At 41.7% G+C, this 18404-nt stretch overlaps 1 protein-coding gene across 1 annotated transcript; it reads left to right on the top strand.

Moving 5' to 3' along the window:
* Window positions 1–1606: 1606 nt before the first annotated feature.
* On the top strand, window positions 1607–10546 carry RDH14 (retinol dehydrogenase 14). The gene is given in 4 exon segments (XM_042457640.1): window positions 1607–1788; window positions 1831–1859; window positions 1861–2062; window positions 8330–10546. Coding segments are annotated over 4 exon segments (981 nt in total). The 5' UTR covers window positions 1607–1656; the 3' UTR covers window positions 8948–10546.
* Window positions 10547–18404: the final 7858 nt, after the last annotated feature.

Below are 18404 nucleotides of genomic sequence, written 5' to 3'. Positions count from 1 at the left end.
ACTCCAAACATTGCTATCACATGTACACTCCATGTGGGATTTAGCCTCTCTGCTATATGCTTTACAATCCTGGTATATAGAGTAAGTGCCTCCGATGTTCAAGATGGCATTTAAATGGAGCCTTCTTCACTTGGTGTACACCAAAAAATGTTACACTACAACTCTTGCTGCCTCCAACCAGGATGGCTCTTTTTGGCTAAAGATGATGGGACTTGTAGTGGAGGTTACACTGTTGGGAGAGACACCGCTACTGTGTTTAGGACTGCAAGTGAAATCCTTTGAAAGCACATAGGAAGTTGATAGCTATTGAATGGGCCTTAGCAATTATGCCAGATGCTAGCTATTACCAAGGATCTTTCCATGAATTACAAAGAAGAGAGTTCTTGCATGTGTTTTTGTTGTTGTTGGGTGCCTTCAAGTCATTTGTGGAGAAAGTATGGCGTTTTCTTGGCAAGATGTGTTCAGGTTTGCCTTTGCAAACCCTGCAGGAGGCTGAGAGAGTGCGACTTGCCCAAAGGACACCCAATGGGTTTCCATGGCCGAGCCCGGAATTCGAACCCTGATCTCCCGAGTCGTTAGCCCAATGCTCGAACCACTACGCCCCACTGGCAACAACAAGCCTAATGAAAAAGCATGTTGATGGTGGTCGAAATAAATGTCACTCATCCCTCCATATTCTCTGGGTAGGGCAGTGCTTCTCAATTATTTCTGTCATGCCCCCCTAGGAAGAAGAAAACATTTCGCGCCCCCCCGCGCGGACTATAAATAGTATCCTTGTCTATAAAATTGTTATAAGTACACCTCTGCATAACCGAGCTTCGCGCCCCCCTTTACGGAGCCTCGCGCCCCCCCGGGGGGGCCCGCCCACTATTTGAGACACACTGGGTTAGGGGCACAAGACCCCTCCCCGTGATATTGAAAAATGCAATAACAACACACCATGTTTTTTCTGAGAGGACACCTCTCTGGGATCTCTAGGTCCTCCGTGAAAACACTGTGGTCAACCTCTGACAGACAATGACCATTGTTACACTGGAGGGCTACAGTGCCCAGTGAGTGTCCTCTCTAGGTCTCCAGTTGCAACTCTGTGATCATTGACAGCACGCTGACCATTGAGTTGCGTTGAGAAAGCTACACTATGTCTAATGGAATGTCCTCTTAGGAATCTCTAGGTCCTCCAGTGCAACTCTGTGATCATATGACAGACATTGACCATAGAGTTGCATTGAAGAGCTAATATGTCTAGTGGAATCCTCTCAAGGAATCTTAGGTCCTCCAGCGCAACTGGTCAACGTCCGACAGGACACTGCATAGAGTTGCACTGGAGGAGATACAAAGACCTAGTGCAGTGTCCTTTCTAGGACTCTTAGTCCTTCAGTTGCGACTTTTGGTTTAAGTTGACCATGAGTTGCACTGGAGGACCTCAGAGATTCCTAGAGATAAACGCTTCATTAATCCATTCCGTCAATCGTAAAAGCCGCAAATGTGGAGGATGAGTGTATTGCTTATTGCGTTTGTTAGCTATTGAACTACAACGCCCCCAATGCCTTGCGAAGCCGCGCCAGCCAATCAGAGACAACCCTGCCGAGGGACTTCCGGTTGTCCTTTTCTCCAGCCGGGAAGGTGGGCGTGTCTACTCCGGGTCGCTTTGGGGCGATGGCCTCCGCCACCGCCGCGGTCGTCCTGGCGGCCGCTCTGGGAGGAGGGCTGTCCTCATCGCCCGGGCTTCTTGTTGCGGTCAGCGGGGGAAGGCGAAGCGGTGTGCGCCTCCTCTCTCCTCTGACCTCCGCCGGGGCCTCACGATGGAAGGCAAAACTGTGATCATCGGGCGCCAACAGCGGCCTGGGGAGGGCCACGGCGCCGAGCTGTACGGCAACACGCGGGGGTTCATAAGGCGTGCGGGACAGGAGCGCCGGAGGAGGAGGCGGCCAGGAGCTGCGCCGGTAGTCGGGGTGCGCGCGCGAGGGGGCCGAGGGGGGGAGTGCCGCGGGAGCTGCTGGTGCGCGAGCTCGACCTGGCCTCCCTCCGCTCCGTCCGAAGCTTCTGCCACAAGGTCCTCCAGGTACAGGCCACGCCCCCTTCCCCCTGACTGACTCTCATCCCTCCCTCCAAGACCAAGAGGGAACACAAAATGGCGCCCCCCTCCCAGTCCCCATTGAGTCTCAGCTGAGAAGAGGGGGGGGTTAAGTTTATATTCACTGCTTTAAAACTTCTTCTGGGCTTGCCCTACATTGGCCTTGAATTTTTTAATATATATATATATATATACACACACACACACACACACACACATATGTACATACACTGTGTGTGTTTGTGTGTATATGTTTTAATTGGTTCGTGGTTTCCATTTTTCCTTGAATAATAATAATAATATATAATATATACACAACATACTATACACGTGTGTGTGTGTGTGTGTGTGTGTGTTTTAAAGCCTTACTGGTTTATGGTCTCCATTTTCCTTGAATAATAATAATGCCCCACATTATTATATATATATACACCACACATATACACACATACATGTGTGTGTGTGTGTTTTAAAGCTTCTTATTGCATCATGGTCTTCATTTTCCTTAATAATATTAATATATAATATAATAATAAGTTAAATTTTACATATATTATATAATATATATACACACACACCACACATATACATATATATGTTCGTGTTGGTGCCTTTTTTAGCTCTTATGGGCCATGGGCTCATTTTCTGAATAATATATCATATATATATATTATACCACACACACACATACATACAACTATGTTGTGTTGTATATAAATGTGTGTGTGTGTTTTAAAGCTCTTATTGAGTCATGTTCTCCATTTTCTTTGAATTATAATAATAATGATTATTCGATCATGCCCTACAAGTTGTTGTTGTTGTTGTTATTATTATTATTATTATTATTATTATTATTATTCAAGGACAATGTAGGGCATGACCTAATAATCATCATTATGGTAATTCGAGGAAAATGGAGAATATGACTCAGTAAGAGCTTTAAAACACTGATATTATAATAATAATAATTAATAATAATACTAATAATTAATATACGTGTGTGTGTGTTTGTGTGTACATATGTGTGTGTATATATAATTCTTATATTTTATATTTGTGCCCAGGTTTCTCCCCCAAAATTGGGGCCAAAGCAGCTTACAGTCTAAAAGCAAAGGGAAGGAAGGAGAGCCCTTTTAGGTTTGTCAAGGCTATGAAACTGGGCAGAGTTGTTGTGCAGAAAACAGAGTTTCTGCAGGTGCTTGTGACCCTTCCTCCCACTGTGTGACCTTTGGGCAAGTCACACTCTCTCAGCCTTGCAGAAAGGCAATGGCAAACCTCCTCTGAACAGACCTTAGCAAGAAAACCCCATGATAGCTTTGCCTTAGGGTTGCCATAAATCTGAAATTATTATTATTATTATTAACCTTTATTTATGAAGTGCTGTAAATTTACACAGCGCTGTACATACAGTCTTTTTAATTAGACAGTTCCAGAGAAGGGAGTAGTAGTGGTGGGGAAGGGGATGAGGTCCAGAAGTTCCTCTCTACCTCCAAGGTCTGGACCAAGGCAGATGGACTGGAGGGAGGGCTTGGCTTCATAATGGATGGTTAATCTTCATAGCAACAATTATGCAAGGCCTGGGAACGCTACTCTGAACAGGACGGTCTTCAACTCCGTTTTGAAGCTGGTTAAAGAAGTGATGGCTCTTGTTGATGACTTGAAGGCTACACAACAACAACTGGTGACAAGCAGCACCTGCTGAAAAGTACAGGTCGGGTCTCCTTTATCCAGAATATTCCAAAATCATCTATATGGGTGGCTGAGACAGTGATACTTTTGCTTTCTGATGTGTCGAGTACATTACGTTACACTTTCTCATGCACAAAATTGTTAAAAATATTGTGTATAAAATTACATTGAGTGTAAACATCTCAAAATAAGTTTGTATATGTTTGAGGTGCATACGAAACATAAATACATTTTGGGTATAGACTTGGGTCCCATCTCCAAGATATTGGCATTATGTATGTGCCATTCCTGTACTTTGGATCCAACGCTGAACAGAAGTCACAAGAGTTAAAGATTTCTCATATTTTGGACCAAACAATCAGAATGGACTCTGCAGTCGAGAAATCAGAAGAAGACTAGGAATGGGAAGGACAGCAATGAAAGAACTAGACAAGATCCTAAAGCGTGAAGCTATACAACTGAGCTCTAAAGTTAGAATTGTACAAGCCAATGTATTCTCTGTTACCATGTGAGAGCAGGACAGTAAAGGAAGCAGGAAGAAAACCAACTCATTTGAAATGTGGTGCTGGAGAAGAGTGCTGAGGATCCCATGGACAGCCAAAAAGACAAACACATGTGTCCTTCAACTGATCAAGCCAGAAATCTCCCTGGAAGCCAAGATGACTGAAGTAAGGTTGTCATACTTTGGACAACACACCATGAGAAAGCATGACTCATTGGAAAAAACAACAATGCTAGGAAAGGTAGAAGGTAGCAGAAAAAGAGTAGGGCCAAGCATTTTGGATAAGGGAGTCTTGACCTGTAAAGGAGCCCTCTCCAGTTTTCACTCTGGCAAGGCTGCTAGGATCTCTGATGGTAGCACAGTAAGTGAATGAATGAACTAAGTTCAAAACTCAGAAGTAGACAACAGAAGGAAGAGAGTAACTGTGGTTTTTTTACTAGAGCAATACAAAGAAGTTGGAGGAAGAGCTGAAAAGAGAGAGTCTTGTGGCACCTTTAAGACTAGTGACCCATTTTTAACAACTTCATAAATAAGTTAGTCTTAAGCATATCGCAGGATTCCTTCCATCGCCCTTTCTTCTTTTTATACAGACCTAATAGAACTGTCCTTTTGAAATTTGAAATAGAAGTTAGGTTCTGGAATATGGCCATATGATATACAAAATCCCACTTTTGTGTGTCACATGAATTCGGGTTGTAAATACATGCTGAGCCTTCCTTATTGAAAATGCTCAGGAAGTGTTTTGGATTTCAGAGCTTTTTGGATGTTGGAATATTTGCATATACATAATGAGATATGTTGGAAATGGGACCCAGGTCTAAACATGAAATTTATTTATTTATTGTATACACCTTATACACATAGCCTGGTAGTAATTTTATATATAATATTTTAATGAATTTGTGCACGAAACAAAGTTTGTGTATATGGAACTGTTGTCAGAGAGCAAAGGTGTCACCTTCTCAGCACTCGATAATTTGGGAACATTTTGAATTTTGGGATTCCAGATAAGTGATACTCAACCTGTACAGCTGTCCATCCTACACATATAGACTTGGGAGTAAACTTCATTTACCACAGGGAGACCGACTCCTGAGTAAACACTGAATGGGCTATTTGCAACAAAACTACTTAATGTATTCCACTTTCTCTTCACTGAACTCAAGGCATGCATGGTTATTTTGGGGTTATTTTCCCCTCGCAACAGTCCTGTAAGGGAGCTTGAATTGAGACTGACAGCCAGCCAGTGAGCTTTATGGTTTATTAGTTTTGGGGTTCAATGAGCTGAGTTCTGCTATATTCAGACCTCAGTAAAAAAACAGTGGAGGGGATACATCTCCTCCACTTTTACAACTCTTTACCATTAGCACTGCCCCAGCACAAGGAAAGGACCATAGGGTGATGATGGAGCACATCCTTTGCTTAGACAGAGAAAGTTCAGTCCATAGCATCTGTAGTTAGGTTTTTTCCACTGTTGTTGTTGTTGTTGTTGTTCTTTTTAAACATCAGGCAGTAGTGGGTGTTGGTAAAGCTCATGAGAGCTGCTGCCTGGAATAAACATGCTATTATAACACACTGTAAAACATAAGTGTCATCTTGATTTGAGTAAGCATCTCAAAAAAAAAAGTTTCTAAATAAGCCATTTCCATTGGTGTCATTTTAGAATATACTTTAGCTTGTTCAGTTTTGTTATTGTTTTCAATCATGAATTGTTCTAAACTACTATGAAGTGATTTTACTTGTACTGTACACTGCCATGATATCATACATGGTTGTTGTTGTGTGCCTTCAAGTTGTTTCTGACTTAGGGTGACCCTAAGGTGAACTTATCAAGGGGGTTTCTTGGCACGATTTATTCAGATACGATTTTTCATTTGCCTTCTTCTGAGGCTGAGAGCGTGTGACTTGCCCAAGGTCACCCAGTGGGTTTCTGTGGCCAAGCAAGGATTTGCACTCTGTTCTCCAGGATCCTAGTTCGTCACGCAAGCCACAACACCACTATGGCTCTTTATTACATGCTATAAATATTTTAATAACTAGGGACTGTTGTAAACATTAGACAGTTCCTCCAGCTAATAATCTTCTGTGGGAATTAGCTTGCAGCTCATATGTAAATAAACATAGGCACGTGAATTGCATTGTGCACAGGCCTGTTTGTAAGCTAAGTCTGCCAGGGATTCCCTATGTTTTTGTACCACAGCATTAATCCTTCCAGCTGTTGCCAAAAGAACAACCATTTTCTAATGCCCCTGCATTGTTAGCAAAGGGACCAGCATCCTGGAGCTTTTTACCTTCTGAACCTTTGTGACGAAGTTTAATTTGACATATATTTCAAAAGACCATTTGAGGCATTTATACTTCACAGTTTTCATTTGTAGACCTGTACATTCCTGCAATATAACACATTCTGTAACTGTCACACTTTAACACTACTGTCTGCCCACTAACTGAACAGTGTTAAATGTGATTTTTGCCTGTTATGAATGCAGAAGATGGAGACGGGTGTGTGAAATGTGGGCCAACAAGCGCACTACCTCTAAATAATATATTTGTGTGCTAAACATGCTATTAACACGGGCACCACCTTTCTGCTATAAAATTAGGGCAGTTAAAACTTGATTCTGTTGATCTAAAGGTAAGAGCAAGAGGTTAAGAGTAGTGATCATTCTGGTTTGGCTAGCCTCTTTTATATCTGAAACAAGCTAGTTGTGTGAAATACACAGTGTACTCATACCTTAAGAAGAAGGGTCCAACATTTAACAGTAACAACGAGTCCCCTGAGACTTTAAAGACTAACACATTTTGTTTGGCACATCCTGTTGTGGGCTGGAATCCATTTCATCAGATGCAATCCCACAAAAGTTAATGCCAAATAAAATATGTTCGTGGTTAAGGTGCTACAAGACTGTTGTTTTTTGTTGCGCCAGACTAACATGCCTACCCACTGAGGGGGGAAATAAATTAATTTTACATTAGAATTATTATTCAAAAATGAGAGAAGCGTGTGTGTAAACATGAAGAAAATATGGTGAGATTTTGATAGTATGCTGTATCAAGAGACTAGTAGTAATAGTAGTAGTGCTGAGTACAGCAGTATCTTTTAGATAAGAGCATCTGACAATACCATGTTGCATTTTGCCAAAGAACTATTTGCATTGTCATAGAGCAAAATGCGACTGGTTTGCACCATATGAGACCTATAGATTTTGTCTGTATTGCACTGTGTGAAAGGATGCAACAGATTTTGTAACCTAGTAATACATTTGTAATAAAGAATACGTGTGTGTGTTAGCCTGGGACTTTGCTGCTTTTGATTAATCATTTTTTGCTTCATACATTTTTATTCCACTTTCCTGCAGCATACTGGTTCTCCCAACCATATAGGATAGAAATGTCCAAGTGCAGCCTCTAGGGTGGTGTGGGCAGTTCCCCTCCCCAATAGCCTACCCATATTTTTTAAAAGAAACATTGGATGTGTCAGGGCAGATGCCACCCTTGATTATATCCCCATGGCTCTCGTGAAGCTACTCATTGCTAATGCAGGAACATATTTGGAAGCAGGTGGTCCTGTTTCTGTGGATGCATTATGTGTGCAGTCTTTGGTTGGAGCCTGTGCAGAACGCATTCACAGAGGGCAGTACATATTATCGTGTTTTGTTTTGGGGGGGTGCACCATGATGCAAAACATTCCCTAAATCAGGGAAAGTTCTCTGGATATTGTTAGGCTACAGTTTCTATCCTACTTTGCCTGTGTGTATGCTGACTAATGGGAGTTGCTGTCCAGCAACATCCAGAAGACCGCAAGTTGCCCTTCTGTGCTCTAGTGGCAACACCTGAAACTCTCTTAGAAACCTCACACTTGCTTATGGGGCCCATGATAGAAGTAGAGCAGGTAGGAGATGGAAAATCATGCATGGCCAAGACTGGAAGCTTCATGACCACTGGCTTAATTTTTTGCTTCTTCTGTTGACTCATTAATTTCTCATTTACCAAAACAGGTGAATGATTTCAGTATTGTTATGTCTGTATAGCTAATTTGCTCTGTTTCTTTTTCTGTTGTCAAGGAAGAGCCTAGACTGGATGTCCTGATCAACAATGCTGGGATATTCCAGTGTCCCTACATGAAGACCGAGGATGGTTTTGAGATGCAGTTTGGGGTCAACCACCTAGGTCACTTCTTGCTCACAAACCTCCTCCTTGGACTTCTGAAAAGCTCCGCACCCAGCAGGATTATAGTGGTTTCCTCAAAGCTTTACAAATACGGAGAGATCAACTTTGACGACTTGAACAGCGAGCTAAGTTACAACAAAAGCTTTGCCTACAGTCGAAGCAAACTGGCTAACATCCTGTTCACCAGGGAGTTAGCCCGGCGTTTAGAGGGCACGGGGGTTGTGGTCAATGTGCTCCATCCTGGTGTTGTCAGAACAAATCTGGGCAGATATGTACATATTCCTTTACTGGCTAGGCCTCTCTTTAATTTGGTGTCCTGGGCTTTTTTCAAATCTCCACTGGAAGGAGCCCAGACTTCTATTTATTTGGCTTCTTCTCCTGAAGTAGAGGGTGTATCTGGGAAATATTTTGGAGATTGCAAGGAAGAACAGCTATTGCCTAAGGCCATGGATGATCTGGTTGCAAGGAAACTGTGGGATATCAGTGAAGTGATGGTGGGGCTGCTAAAATAAAAGGCCAAGAGAAGCACTGTGTGAAAGTAGCGTAATTATATGTTTTTGAAATTTCAGTTTCCTGCATTTGTTCTCCTTTATTGAGACGGAGGAAGTTCACCTGATTCTGTCTCTTATTGAGATTCAAGCAGGATCTGGATATGTTGGGTTTTTTATTTAAATTATTATTTTTCCCCTGGATGACAAAATATTCCAAGAAAATAATTGGCGTGAAAACAGTTTTAGTATATTTCAGGTTCAAGAGGCAAATAGTTCTGCTGACAACAAAGTTGCTTTCTGAAATGTGTGCTGAGTATCTGAATTAGGTGTGCATGGTGCTGTATTTGGAATATATGGCAGCTTTATTTAGTTTTTATTCTAAAAAGGATGCCAAGAATATAAAAGAGAGAAACTTCTTGTGACTTGCTTCAGCCCATCCTGTTTATATTTCTGTTTCAGTGCAGAATGCCAGCCAGAATACAGTGCAGGAAATCTAGCCTATGCTGCCGTAACAACATTTTTAACACTCATTTTGTAGACATCTCTAGGACCAAAATCCAGGACACAATGAAGCATTTTTAAATCCTACACGTTTTAGTGAGATTTAAAGTGTATTTAACAATGGACTAAATATTCAGTGTTGCTTGCCTTAGCTGATACTGTTTCCTCATGGCACAAACATGCTTGCACACACACACACACACACACACACACACACACACACACACACTCACAAATGTACAGCAGGAATCCCATTAATTTCATTAGACCACGGGCCTGTTTGGTTAAGCACTTCCCTTTATTGCCATATTTATACATGTGAAATAGTAGCATTGTTTTTTCCAGACTGAGCCATGACATGGCATGCATGTACCTGTTTGATTTGAAGCTGTTCATGCTATGCACTGTTGTGTATACGTTACACTGAAATCTGCAGAATTTACTCTTAATGTAAGAGTAGGATACTGATGTCATGGGCTTTCAGAGTAATGTTGAATGCTGTAATGTTAATAAAATATGTATTGGGGTGGTGGGGTGGTATCACATTAAACTGAAAACTAGACTCTTGGTCTAAATGCACTTAATCACAGAATGTCAGTGACACATATGTAATAATGCACAAACTGCCATCTGTGATGCACCTAAGGCTAATGCATTAACTCTAGAGTAGTTGCACTGGAATATGTGGGCTGTAGGTTGTGGTAATTCAATGCTGTTAAATACTGTAGTGAACATGGGCTCCTGAGCATGTTTCTATGGAAGTAAGTGCCATAAATATATCACAGATTCAGGTATGGCAGCTTGTGTGGTTTCTAGGTCCCTGACCTAAGTCTTCCCAAGTGGCAGGATTGCCATCAGCTTCCATTAATGTGCTTGCTTAATAGTACGGGCATGAATGTCATATACAGACAGCTGCACATGCACACACCCATCAGAATGTATGTAAAGTAGTCCTGGATTACACCAGTTACAGATTCTAATTATAGAGCCTCTGCCATGCAGAGTTGTTAATGTTTCACTGTGTTTGGTTTTGGCTTTGAAGGCATAAGTGTGCCTCATTTTTGTTCTCGTTAAATAAAGCTATATCCTAAATAAATAATAAAGTAGATATTAAATTTGTATGTGGGTGTCATCACTGTGTGTTCTTATTTAAAGCTGAAGAGTGGTTAATTTTGAATCTGCACCAGTGCATGCGGTAGAAAAATGTCAAAGAAAGAGCAATTTTTTGAATTATCAGTGGAGAACATGTGGCTCTCCAGCAGCCCACGTCAGCATAACCAACAGAGAGAAATAGTAAAGGCGTAAGGTACACTGCATAGCAGATGTTTGAGAACATGGCGTAACATTTTTATCCAGGTTTCACACTATGACTCTTCTAGCTTTTCCCTGTTGTAGTATCTGAGTTAGATCATTCCAGAAAGATAGCTTAGAGTGTATCTGCACTTTGCAATTTGACACCACTTTCAGTGATTTGCAATTTGACACCACTTTCAGTGATGGAGCTCCATCCCATGAATTCCTGGGATTTGTAATTTTACAAGGTCTTTAGCTTTCTCTGCCAAAGAGTGCTGGTGCCTCACAGAACTGCAAACCCCAGGATTCTGTAGGATGGAGTTATGGAAGGTAAAGTGATGTCAAAATGCATTATTTCTATAGTCTAGATGCTCTCTGCGATGCAATTGGCTTGGGATCTTTACCGTATATACTCGTGTATAAGTCAACCTCATGTATAAGTTGAGAGCAGTTTTTAGGTCCAAAATCATGGATTTTGATATGAGTCATGGATAAGTCGAGGGTCAAACACTGGGGCATGTTACAAAATCTAAAGGGGGAAACAAAGCATCACTTCGGTCCCTACATCTCCTTCTCTAGACCGCTCCCAAGGGAGAAATGGAAAATGGGGAACAAACCTCAGCATGTACGCACTCTCCCCTTCCCTTGACCCTCAGGATTTTCAAAGCTCATGGTTTGCAAAACTGGGTACAAACCTCTCTCTCTCTCTCTCTCTCTCTTCTCCCTCAGGATTTCCAAGGTTCATGGCTTGCAAAATGGGGCACATGTTTTGGCATACTCTTTCTCCCTTACCTCGCCGTCTGTTTTTTTAGCTCTGGCTATGAAGGAAGGCTGAGGGATAAGGCACATAGAGAGACAGAAGAGCGTGTAGGGACTCAAACAGGGAACCAAACTCATCTCAGCAGCTGTTTGTTAGCTCTAACTATGAAGGAAGAGTGAGGGATAACACGGATACATACACAGGAGAGCATGCGGGGATTCAAACAGGGAAGCAAACTCCCCCTCTTTCCCTCTCTCTCTCCTCCATTTCCCTTGTCTCACCAGCTCCAAGGAAAGGCTGGGGGTGTGTCACACATACACAGGAGATTGCACGGGGAATCAAACAGGGAGCTTTTTTAAGATCCCTGGCTACAAGGGAAGGGTGGATGCTTCTTTTAGGAACTTTATAAGCAGTATTAACTTATATATTACTTGACACATGATTTTGGAGTCCCATTTTGGGGCATAAATTTCTTGACTTGTAGTCGAATATATACGGTAGATTTTTTTACTCAACGTATGTTAAGACTGGGTACCAGAGATAGTCATGTTTTGTTACCTCCCCTTAGAAAGAGGTAAGAAAGGCAGTCTGTTAGCTGTTCAGAAAGCACTGTCTTGTTTTTAGATACTTTTTATTGCAAAAGCAGACAGGAATGCTTAGTCATTTCTGCTGTGTGACAAGTGAAAATTGTTGGAACTGCAACTCCTAGCAGCTGTAGCCCGTGGCAGGGATTACTAGCAGCTACAATCCAAAAATATTTAGATGCATCTTTCCCATTGCCACTCCATGGAACTAACAAACACTGTTCATGGATAAGGCTACCCATGTATAAGGATATTCTGTGGCATGGATTGGAGGGAGGATATGTGACCCTTCAGTTGGGAGTGCAACTCTCATGATTTTTCAACATTGGCAAGGCTAACAAGTTGTTTGGAGATCCAGTTCAGCAGCTTCTTGTGTCTGAACGTTTCTTGTTTTTGTTAGGTGGAAATTAGAGTTACATTGATTGGATTGATACCCTGCCTTTCTCCTGAAATAGGATCCAAGGTGGCTTCCAGATGTCTAAAACAATGTTCTCCCCAAATGTGCCTGTGAAGGTGGTGGGATTGACAGAAAGCCCTCCCCTGCAGAAATTAAAGCTTGCCCTGGCTTGTATAATAAGACTTTCTTCTAAGTAAGAGGCTTAGAGCCAATATGGTGTAGTGCTTTAAGCATTGGACTCAGACTCTGGAGAACAGGGTTTGAATCCTTGCTCAGCCGTGGAAACCCACTGGGTGACCTTGAGCAAATCACATTCAGTCTCAAAGGAAGGCAAAGGCAAACTCCATTGAACAAAATCTTGCTAAGAAAACCCCTTGACTGGTTCGCTTTAGGGTCGCTGTAAGTCAGAAAGGATTTGAAGGCACACAATAACAAATAGGCTTAGAGTCAGGGTATCAGTCAGTCAGTCAGTCAGTTTCCCAGTTGAACTCCCTTGAGGTTTTTCTTTTCCATTTAAGGTACTAGAGGAAAAATAGATTCCAAAAGCATTTCAAATAAGGTTAAATCATACTCTTAGCCTGGTTTCGGCTTTTCAAATGGCATTTTCCCCCCTAGTCTAATCTTACAAGCATTCCTCACCTAGCAAAACAGTCCAAAAGATCTAGACAGCAGAATATTATTTTTGAGAGCAGAACTGTTGGTTTCTACATCTGAAACCAACCTCATTCCATCCCTCTCCCAGCAACCACCAGCACCTTCGCGTCTGCTGTGACTGGCCTGAGATCTAACAACTTATATGAATGTTGAACAGATTCCAAATAGCCTTAAGCCAAACCCAGAAAGGAATGGGGGGGAGCATAGGGAAAGTTACTGGTCATTCTTCAGAAAGTAACTAAAGTCGTTGATTTTTTAAAAAGAGTTGACCAAGTGTCTTGTTCCCATTCAGAATAATCACTTATTCTAAATACAGTCAGTCCTCCATATCCATGGATCTTTTTATCCATGGACTCAAAGTATCCCCAACTTGAAATATATTTTAAAAAGTACATACATTCCAAAAAACAAACCTTGATTTTCCCATTTTATATAGGGACACCATTTTATTATTCCATTGTATTTAATGGAACTTGAATATCCACAGATTTTGCTATCCATGGTGGGTCCTGGAACCAAAGGCCTATTTAGCCCAGCGTCCTCTTCCCGTAATGCCCAAACTGCAGCTGAAATAAGTAAATATACAGCCATTGTGACTAATGTAGTCACTTATATCTTTTATTGCACAAAGTATTTTACTTCCCAAATTTGTTTATCTGACATGTTAGTCAGATAAAAGGAACTATGGTTCTTTTTATGGTATGATCTGCACTGCAGAAATAATGCAGTTTGACACCACTTTAATTGTTATGGACCCCTCCTATGGAATCCTGGAATTTGTAGTTTGTTGTGGCACCAGAGCTCTCTGACTGAGGAGGCTAAATATCTCACAAAATAACAGCTCTGAGAATCCCATAGCACTGATCCATGGCAGTTAAAGCAGTGTCAAACTGCATTATTTCTGCTGTGCAGATTAGACCAACCTCTTCACAGGTGTAACCACTCACTTAAAAGGCTTTAAAATAGGTAGTTACACCAGTGAGGAAGTAGTTCTTTTTATATGACTTGAATGTCCTACTAGTGTTAAGCATCTGTGGATGACTCCAGGCTGTACTACTATGGGAAAGAGAAAGTCGCATACATTCCTAGCCACTCATTCCACTTCGTGCATAATTGTATACACACACCAAGTACATGTCTGCATGCACTTGGTATGTGTGTGCGCAGCTAAAAATATCCAAACATTTTGGTTATAGGAAAGTTGCTTCAGCCCCTTCATCATTTGAGCAGACTTCCTTTGCATCTTTCCAAGCTCTGCAGTGTTCTGTCTGAAACTGACAACATAGCTTACAAAAGAAAGACAGCTGATATTAGAGTTATAAATTAGTGTTTATGACAAGACTCATCAGACAGAGGTGAGGATGTGAACACATATTTTGTGGGTATGATTGTTACTCTATGGTAGCTGTAAAATACAAAACAATTCATTATAAAAATATTTTATTAAACAGTCACAAAACATGCATACATACTTACATACCAGTACTAACATACAAATCAGTTTCCAAATCACTTTCCATATACATTACATAATCTTTTCTCCTTGTTCAACCTCCTACTCTTTTTCTTCATCTCCTGTTTCATTATTACTGTAACTTAATTACTGGAAGGCTAGACTGGAATGCCATTCCCAGTCATGAGGGAGCAATGGGCAGAGCTGAATAAGAAGATGCCAGTCTGTGTCGCCCCAGTCTGAGCCACTCCAGCTTTCCATAGTCTTCCCATTGGACAGGTAAATATTACCACCCTGCAAAAACATCAAACTCCACTATTTCATTTCAATATTTCCATTTCAGTTAGCTCTGTATGCTGTGTCTGTGTGAATTGCTATCTTGTGTGTGTGATTGCACCCTGCATTTAAAAAAAAATAAAACATGAAAATTCACCAACACCTGGTGTCATCCTCAGTTATTACCAGTATACACAGGTGCAAACAGTCCTAAAGGTTACCCAGCCTCTTGCAAAAGCTAATTTCCCCAACAATTACATACTTGGTAGGGACTCCCAGCCCTCACCTTTGTTTGGATGCCATCTTCCAGTTCTTTTCTCCTTTCCAAAGCCTTTTTCCTCAGACTTCAAGGCTGAAATTCTATAAATATGCTTACCTAGGAGTAAGCCCCACTGAACTCAGTGAGGCTTTCTTCAGAGTAAATACATACACAGTATTCCATCTAAATACATACACAGTATTCCTTTCCAAAGCCTAATTCCATCCAGAGGGAAGCCACAGCTGCCAAACCGCGTGGCTTCTCACCGGACTAAAAAGAACCCAGAAAAACCGGATTCTTTTTGCACAACAGGGTGGACATCACAAGTGTGCCAATGGCACACTAGTGACATAAGCACCGTGCAGATGCCACACTGCACTTATGTCACAATGGCAGCACCCGTGTACACATGACACTGCCATTCTTACGTGCCACTCCGTATTAGGGTTAGGGACCGTGCAGTTGCTGCACGGTCCCTAACCTTGGTATCGCTGCCGCGATGCCACAAAGGGCCCGTTTGTATCGGGCCTAAGTCTTTTTGACATAGTACTTACCATTTATTCATTGGTATTACATCCATGTTCCCCTCAAGATGCTTGTGGCATGCAAGATTCCAACCCTATTTTATATTCACAACAGTTCTGTCACTAGATTAGTCTAAGATATGATGACAAGTCCAAGGATATCACTGGGCTTTGACTGTTAAATAACCAGTGTCATCTGGTTGCTAAGCCATTTAACGATTGTTATTGCTGTTTGCCCTGAAGTCAACTTCACATTACAGTAACTCTATGAATGAGATCTCCAAGGACCCTGGTCATCAATAGCCTTACTCAGGTCTTGAAAACTCAGGAGAATAGATTCCTATATTGAATCTATCCACCTATAGTGTGGTCTTCTTTTTTCCCTGCTGTCTTCCACTTTGCTAAGCACTATTTTCCAATGAGTCATATCATCTCATGTGTCCAAAGTATGACGGCTCATTTAATGATCTTGGCTTCTAGGAAGAGTTCAAGCCTAATTTGCTGTATAGTCCATTAATTTGTCTTTTTAGCAGCCCATGACATCCTTAGAATTCTCTTCCAACACCACATTTCAAATGCAATTATTTTCTTTCTGTCAGCTTTCTTCACTGTCCAGCTGTCAGAATTACACATAGAAATTGGACGCAATCCCACCTCCACAGAAAGGCACACCATCCAACTATTAGAGAATTCCATGGACTCCTATCACCGTAGAATCCCACCATCTGGAAAGGTGAGCAAGTTGACCGTGTTGTCAATTAAATGTTACTTCAGCACTGGTAATAAAATGACACCTTTCACTGCACCTGAAGACAATAGAATTCCATTCTTTAGGGAATGCAAGGCAGGCCACATGGCATACTTCTGTCATCTAACAGAGGGAATAGCATGGGGTGGGTCTTGGAGGTGCTGCCAATGTTCATCCTATTCCTAACACTCTGGATGGCTGGTGATTTCCATGTTCCACCATGCCTAGCCCAGAAACAAAAGAAGGGCCCTTTATTCCAACTTCCATTGTCCTGGCCACAGAAGGAGATAAGAACCACTGGACGATCCCCTTCCCCACTGCCACGATCCTCTTCCCCACTGCCATCCCCTTCCCCTTTTGTTTCATGTCTTTTTAAGTCTGTAAGCCTGAGAGCAGGGAACTGTGTAATTAACCATTTGTAAGCCGCTCTGGAAGAAGAGTGGGTAATAAAAACTATGAATGAATGAATGCAAAAGGCTTAATAAACCCACTCTGGGTTTCAGTCCTTACTTTAAAGGAGGTGTCCAAGGTACTTAATGCTATCACCCAAATAGATTCAACACCTTGGACATCTCCTCTGACAATATGGAATTAAATAGCACCTGCTCAGAAGGTCCTTCTGTCTCTATTTTGCCCCTTTTAAATTGCAATAAGCCAGTCTCTGGTTGGTGTATCATGTCCAGCATTTTCAAAGAGAACTACAGCCTGGGCAGTTACTTTTTTAAAAAATCACTATAATGCACTCTAAAGCTTCCCACAAGTAATTTGTTGTGCTTAAATTATGAAAGCCATTTTAACAAGCTGATTCATTATTTATTGCTTTTCCATTTACTCCTTTTTCAAAATATTGACAACAGAATGACAGAAGACTCAAAATAAAATTCTCCTCAAAATGCCCCAAAATAGCTTTAAATAGTAACTTTAAAAACAACTTTAAATATTACTTAGAAAAGGTAATTTTCTTTCTTCTCCATGTTGCCTTATAACAGCAGTGACAATTGTGCAGCCCATATACAGCCCCTTAAAAGAACCCATGTAGCCATTGAGGCCCTCAAGATGTGTCCACCCACCCCCAAAAAACCCATGAGATGTTTGCCTTAGAGTCGCCATATGTCAGAAACAACTTGAAGGCACATATAGCATCAGGAAACTATAATAATTGTTAACTCCAAGTTCTGAAAAAAACCCACAATCTGTGATAACACTTCCTGGGAGCCTTACATACCTCACTTTCCTTTGCATCACTGGAACATATTTTCAAGTGCATGTGCGGAGGAGCAGGTCCTGTAAGTGTGTGTCTTACAAGGGAAAATTTGATTGTTTGTATCACAGATCTTTGCCTGTTTGGGAGGGTGTACATCAGCCAGAATACTCTGGGCTGCTCTCAAAGTATTCTGGTCCCAGAATTGCCCCAAATGTCCCGCATTATCTTTGCACTCCATAGTGATTCCAGGCAGCTGTCTACAACTGTGGCACCCAGTTTCTGGTGTGAGTCGCTCCCTCTGAGGTTGAAAATGAGGTGCCCAGGGTCAATCACATGGTTGGGCACCTTGTTGTGACCGTGGAGTGACTCATGTCAGCAGTGCTGGTGCCAAGTGGCATATTGGGACACTATGTAAACAGCCACCTGGCATCATTCTGAAACACTCTGGATTTTCCTGGAAAATCAGGAGCAAAAAGGCAAGTCTTTTGAATGCAATTTAAGGGAGGGATGACCCTGAATTGATGTGCGACTGGCCTCAAGTCATGAAAACAGTTCCCAGTTGAATCAGGGCTTTGGCCCAGTGTTGTGAAGACAGGTCACAGTAAGGGCAGGGGAAAACCAGTTCATTTGGCCCATGTAAATGTGCCCTGAGAATCCATTGTGCTTTCTGGAACGGGCTGTTTTCTTGTCAGTTCTCATCACAGGTTTGTTTTGAATCCAAAAGAGCAAGAGCCCTGGCTTTTATTAAACCGATTAACTTTAAACACAATGCTTCCATCATGAGTTTGGACCTTTCAGCAAATTAAAACCGCTTGCCGGCTCCCC

Source organism: Sceloporus undulatus, chromosome 1 (assembly GCF_019175285.1).
Source record: "Sceloporus undulatus isolate JIND9_A2432 ecotype Alabama chromosome 1, SceUnd_v1.1, whole genome shotgun sequence".
Taxonomy (NCBI): Eukaryota; Metazoa; Chordata; class Lepidosauria; order Squamata; family Phrynosomatidae; genus Sceloporus; species Sceloporus undulatus.
This window is presented reverse-complemented; position numbering and strand designations above follow the sequence as displayed.